Here is a 5,652-nt window from a genome sequence, read left to right on the forward strand (position 1 = left end):
TTTTTTTTTTTTTTTGTTGATCGTCGTCCAGATTTGATTGGGAATCGGAATTGCCACGTCAATCCACGCGCCTGATTGTGACAATAGTTTGAATCCACGCGCGTAATTTACGCCCACGAAGCATACGCCGACAGGTTCCCTCCTGCTTTTACATGTTGAACCGGTTCCTTTTTACGGTTCAACCGTGAAAATTAGATTTCCAATGTTGTTTGTATCTTATTTAACTTCGCTTCACGTTTATTTTTTTTGAACTTTGATAACAGATATTGACATGAATTTATGCGCCATATCACAGATATAAATTGTAACTTTCCTATTTAAATCATCTCATCGAAACTTGTTTTTTCTTTTCTCAATTTGACATTTTTTATTTCAAGTTTGAGACGCATGAGTTGCTCTGCCAAAGAAGAAAACTTGTGCGATGGCGCGACCACAAAGAGCGTTTGAAGACGCTGGTCAACGCGTTTTATACACTAAATAGATTTCCAAAATTTATAAACGTGTAGAGAAGCTTGCTTACACACAACTCAGAAGAGCTTTGTTAGTAGAACAAAAGATAAATTCAAGATTCGTATTCACAGGCACTGATCATCATCATCATCACCTGTCACAAGAGAGACCATTGACTAATAACTCTGTTTGAACTGGAGAGTCTACACACGAAAACCGAGCTGGAGTTAGACGCGCATGGAACTCTTCTTGATCATTCTTATGGCTAATTGAGAGGTTACGTTGCTTCTTCCTTCTCTGTACCTCTTCCTTCACTCTCTGCATCAAAAAGAAAGAAACCACTTAGCCAATGAGTGGAAAAGGTGACTATAACCTAACCGATGAAAAGGATGAATCCTTGCAGACACAAACACAAAATCTATATCCTAAATTCCAGAATGTTCACTTGCACTCAGTAATGGCCCAATTTGACAATTTCTATCGAATACAGCCATCACCTCAACATATAGAATATAACAAGCACTAATTGATACATTAAGCAACCCATTCTTTTGAATTCTTTAGCGCACATCCGGTTTCGGCTAATGCTTAACCACCACTTTTTCTGAATCTACCCTATGTTTGAACGCAATTGCTGGTATGTTAACTATGAACTAAAACAACAAAAGTCTCTCTTGCAGCTTCTAATTCGCCGGCTCTAGGTTTGGTCTGCAAGATGCAACTGCAATTAGGAGAAACTAAACACTCACAAAGAATCTGTCCTGGTTCTTACTACTAGGACTATGATGTATAATAACCCGTTTAGAGTATCACTAATCAGTCTAATCACTTCTATAAACAAGAATAGACATTTAAGGCCTAATATACATAACTATCATCGACTCTAAGTTCGTCCCCCTGTTCATATGGATCATCTCTCACAGCATGCAATTCAAGAAACTAGAAAGAAAGAAAAAAACAAAATCAAACCTGAAGCATCATCAAATCGAATTTAGGCTGACCAATATGTTCAACAGTGATGGAACCAAAGAAATTCCCTAACAATGCAGCATCAGGAACAGCCAAACCTTCTACAAGCCCAACCACTAAACCTCCTAGGTAACTGTCACCAGCGCCGGTAGGATCCACCTGCTTCGCTACAAATGGAGGAACCATCGTTTCATCATCCTTATGATAAATCCTACAACCTTTTTCACCATTAGTCACCACAACACAACACATATGCTTCATCTGTTCAACATCCATGAAAAGAGCTTCGTCTGATGAAGCTTTCAAGTATCCAATCCGATGCAAGATGTGAAAGAATCCACTTTCTCTCAAATCTACAAGCTTCACGGATCCATCAACAGGATCAAAAACCCTAATCAGAGCTTGGATATCAACAGCCACAACGTCGCAGATCTCCACCATTTTCTCAAGCGTCTCCGGCAAAATCTCGCCGCCGACTCCAACAGCCATCCCGAAATCGAATCTCGAATCGGGTATATCCGATGGAAGAATCGGATCACATGCAGAGACCCGTTTCAATACCCGATCAGCGTGACCGATCACATCGATGCCCAGATCGAAATAAGCTTCGAAAACTGTTGTCCCCTTCTCCAGGACCACGATCGGGGAGTGAGTGACCTCGTATCTGAAGTCGCGTCCGACTTTGGAGACCAATTCGCAGGAGACGGATGAAGAATCTAAGACGTTAGAGATAAAAGAGGCGGCGCCGCCTAGTGTTTCAGCTACGACTGATCCGTTCTGGATCAGAACGTCGTGGCAGTAATTTCCGACAATGAGAACGCGGCGATTCGGCGGCGAGTGAGGCGTTGTTTGCTGCGACGGAGGAGGAGGATTTAGCGTCATGATGGAGGCTTGCGCAGAGGATCATCGAGAAGATGAAGCTTTTTTTTTAAGTATGTACCGAAATAAGAAGAAGAAGAAGAAGAAGAAGAAGAAGAAGAATCATGGAATCACAAAAGACGAAGGAGTCTACGAGAGCAACGGGAAGAGACAAAACTAATGGCTAATACAATACGTAACGTCTTGAGATTCGTTCCCTCTTGTCTGTCTTATGATATGTGTCGCCATGAAGATGACGCGCGCCTAATAAAGCTCTCTTCTTTACTCTTGTTTAATTTTCATTATTTAAAATAATCGAATTTCAATAATCGGTCTGTCTCAATTTAAAATAGAGAAAGATGAAGAAAAAATCTCCAATTTATTTTGTTCCAAATTCCTTATATTCCTTCCTCCACCTATAGACTTCTTTTTAATTCAACACAATATTCGAAGTGCAGATGAATACACGGGTCGGTGGACTTTAGCTGATGTTCCGATTCTGTTGTCGGGAAGATAAGGATAACTGAACAAGAGACGAAGAACGATTTATATGATTGCTAATACAAGTGATACAGGAGCGAGTCAGGCTGGCTATTTATGAGCCATGAGACATTTTGTTAAGTCAAAGGTGGCTTTAGAGTTTTTTTTTTTTTTCCAAAGGTGGCTTTAGAGTTTATAAAAAGATAATTGGATACAATAGAAACAAGAGTGGGACTATCTTTAGTCAGAACGAATACCCCCCATGAAGCTCCTTGGATCTGGGCAATTACCCGTGAACTGAGCTTGCGAAAAGTCGAATCCCGGGTTCTGTAAAAACCAACAGAGACAAAGCATGTGAGAAGAAAATTGATAGAAAGAGAAAAGAAAAGCATACTTGTGCTCAATACAAAGTAATGCATAAAAGCAGATAACCAAAGAGGGTAAAGCCGTTAAGGCATACATGAATCAGACTCTTGTGTTCAGTAATGCCAAGTTAATATGCTCAATGTATTTCTAAACCTTCAGAAGTCGGTTAGACTAAGAGTGAACAATTTAATCACCTAAGTAAGGCAGCCACCACAGTTTAGACTATAGGTTAACTATCACCAGGCCTATGCAGACTGTTAATCCATGAACATAAGAGATTCACTACTTCTCTATTCTTAACAAGAGATTCACTACTTGCACAACTCACAAGAAGCAAAATAAGATAGCTTGAACAAAGAAAATAATCAATGTGATTAGACATGAGTCATTTAAACCCAGATCATCTGTGGCAAAGTAGTCATATGTTGAGTTTTGACATAGATTCAATTCTATCCTAAAGATGATGCCCAAAATTGGCTTCAGAGATCAGTTAGATAACCAAAGACAAGACAGAAAATTATACAAAAGTAGAAAACCACATAAAACCAAGAAGTTTTTTACACGCAGCTAACCTCTTCTTGAAACCTCTGAAGCATGAGCCGCTTCTGCTCAATATCAGTGGCATAAGGATCCAACTGACCCTGTCCCAAAATGGGAGATGCCCATGTCTGCCCTTTCTCCCTCTTCTGCAAGGTAATGTGCATTATATCATCCTCTGCCAAATCAAACATAAAAAAACTTCAGATTAGCAACTTACATACATACGCTGGTAATAGCCCAAAACATACTGTAAAATTGCATCGAAACAGCTCATTAACACTCTTAGATCGCTGCAACATGACACTACATACATACCCTTGCGTACTCAAGATCCAAACACAATAGCTATACAACAGTCCATCACCCAACCTATCTACGTTCATCTAAAAAAAAACCTTTCTAGGGGAAATAGAGTACCTAGAGTCCAGAACGAGCAATCAGTCTTCACGGGGGAACTAAGATCGTGCTGAAAAATTGTCAAATGTCAGACAATCGATTCGAATTTTCTCCAATCTAGCGAGAGGATCCAAAATGTTGAAAGATATATAGTAAAAGAAACTGACATTGAGATAAGGAGGGTTGCCTTTGATGCCAACTTCGATATGTTTGGATTGGATTTTGCAGTGGAAAGCCTTTGGATGAACATTTGGTGGCAAAGTTATGTACATGTTCACTTCTTCTAAGGTTTGATCCCACTCAAACACCTTTTGCCCTATATATAACAAACAACATCGAGAATCTAATCACACATCAATTCGATCAAATCTCGTGTATGGGGAATTAGATAAAAGTGAGTAAACCGTTGTGAATGAAATCGTGTCGCTTCTCAGGCGCAAGCTTCTCCGCCATATCTAGGATCTAGGGTTTTCTTCTCTGGTTCCCGGCGAAATCGATCACCACCGTTGGGCGATTTAAGAAACTTTTTTTTTTTTATTGTTAGTGGTCGTGAAGTCAGAACCATAACAAAGAGGTGATTATGATTTAATCCTTCTTATTCGTGTAATTTCGTTTAAAGGCGATTATTTTAGTTATTTATGATTAGACCCCTTTCTCTCAAGCACACTCCGTTTGTAACAAGGAAGTTGAAACTCCATGCCGTTTTCTTAAGCTACATTGAATTGTTTAAGAATGAAAAAAAATAATAATAATAAGATGAGAGTGGGTCTATTCAATGGATATAGATTAATGTAGAAGAAGGGAGGAAGACAAGAATTGAAAGAAGAGTAATGTGTAGGTCTACCACAAAACATGGTCCATTTTTAAGCTATGGACACAGAGCCAAGTGTATGATTTTTTAGCTTTTTCAATGTCTTTGGGGCAAGAGATACACTGTACCCATTTCCCCCCTTTCAGTTTCTCCAACGCAGACCGGCCGAATATTGTCAACTTCAATTCAATTTTTTTTTTTTTTTTTTTTTTTTTTTTTATCAGTTACACAGCCAAGATTGACGCATACGTGATCAAAAGCTTTGACTAAAGAAAAAAATAAGAACAAACTAATTTAATTATTACAATATTTTTCATCAATCAAAAAGTTTGATAGTATTGTAATTTATACATTTCGTCGTTTCGAATACTCAATTTTACAATTCCATTTTTCTACAATATTTGGAACTTGTTTCATTCGAAGTATCATGTTTGGCCACTGCATAATGTCAGTTAGATTCTGGTACATGAGTTGTTAGTTAGTGTATCACTCACGTGTGTAAGTGTGTAACTAGTTGTCGGTTAATATTCGGTTTTGACCGGTAAGACTGTTAACTGAAAGAAACACCAGAGACCCACTTGAAGAGTATACATAATTAAAAGAAAAAAAGCCGGCCAGCAAACGTAACGGCCACGGCCAGATTCTGCATCTCGCAACCTTGACCGTCCGATTGAGAAGTGGACAACATGCTGAACACGACGATTCATTTTAAAACTATATGAACTGCATGTGGCTTCCGTAACACATTCCATAGCCACAAATTAAATTGGTAAACAATAGAC

At 38.8% G+C, this 5,652-nt stretch overlaps 2 protein-coding genes across 2 annotated transcripts; both read right to left on the reverse strand.

The window, feature by feature from the left end:
* Positions 418 to 2,546, reverse strand: LOC104761972 (inositol 3-kinase-like). Its single transcript, XM_010485174.2, has 2 exons — positions 1,420 to 2,546; positions 418 to 768 (listed from the first exon to the last, which is right to left on the reverse strand). Exons 1-2 carry the CDS (start codon positions 2,299 to 2,301, stop codon positions 601 to 603), a joined length of 1,050 nt encoding a protein of 349 aa, XP_010483476.1. The 5' UTR covers positions 2,302 to 2,546; the 3' UTR covers positions 418 to 600.
* LOC104761973 (nudC domain-containing protein 2) lies at positions 2,802 to 4,624 on the reverse strand. Its single transcript, XM_010485176.2, has 5 exons — positions 4,464 to 4,624; positions 4,227 to 4,375; positions 4,081 to 4,129; positions 3,696 to 3,838; positions 2,802 to 3,084 (listed from the first exon to the last, which is right to left on the reverse strand). The coding sequence occupies exons 1-5, from the start codon at positions 4,510 to 4,512 to the stop codon at positions 2,998 to 3,000; spliced, it is 477 nt and encodes a 158-aa protein (XP_010483478.1). The 5' UTR covers positions 4,513 to 4,624; the 3' UTR covers positions 2,802 to 2,997.

The sequence above is a fragment of the Camelina sativa genome, chromosome 18, assembly GCF_000633955.1.
Source record: "Camelina sativa cultivar DH55 chromosome 18, Cs, whole genome shotgun sequence".
Classification (NCBI taxonomy): domain Eukaryota; kingdom Viridiplantae; phylum Streptophyta; class Magnoliopsida; order Brassicales; family Brassicaceae; genus Camelina; species Camelina sativa.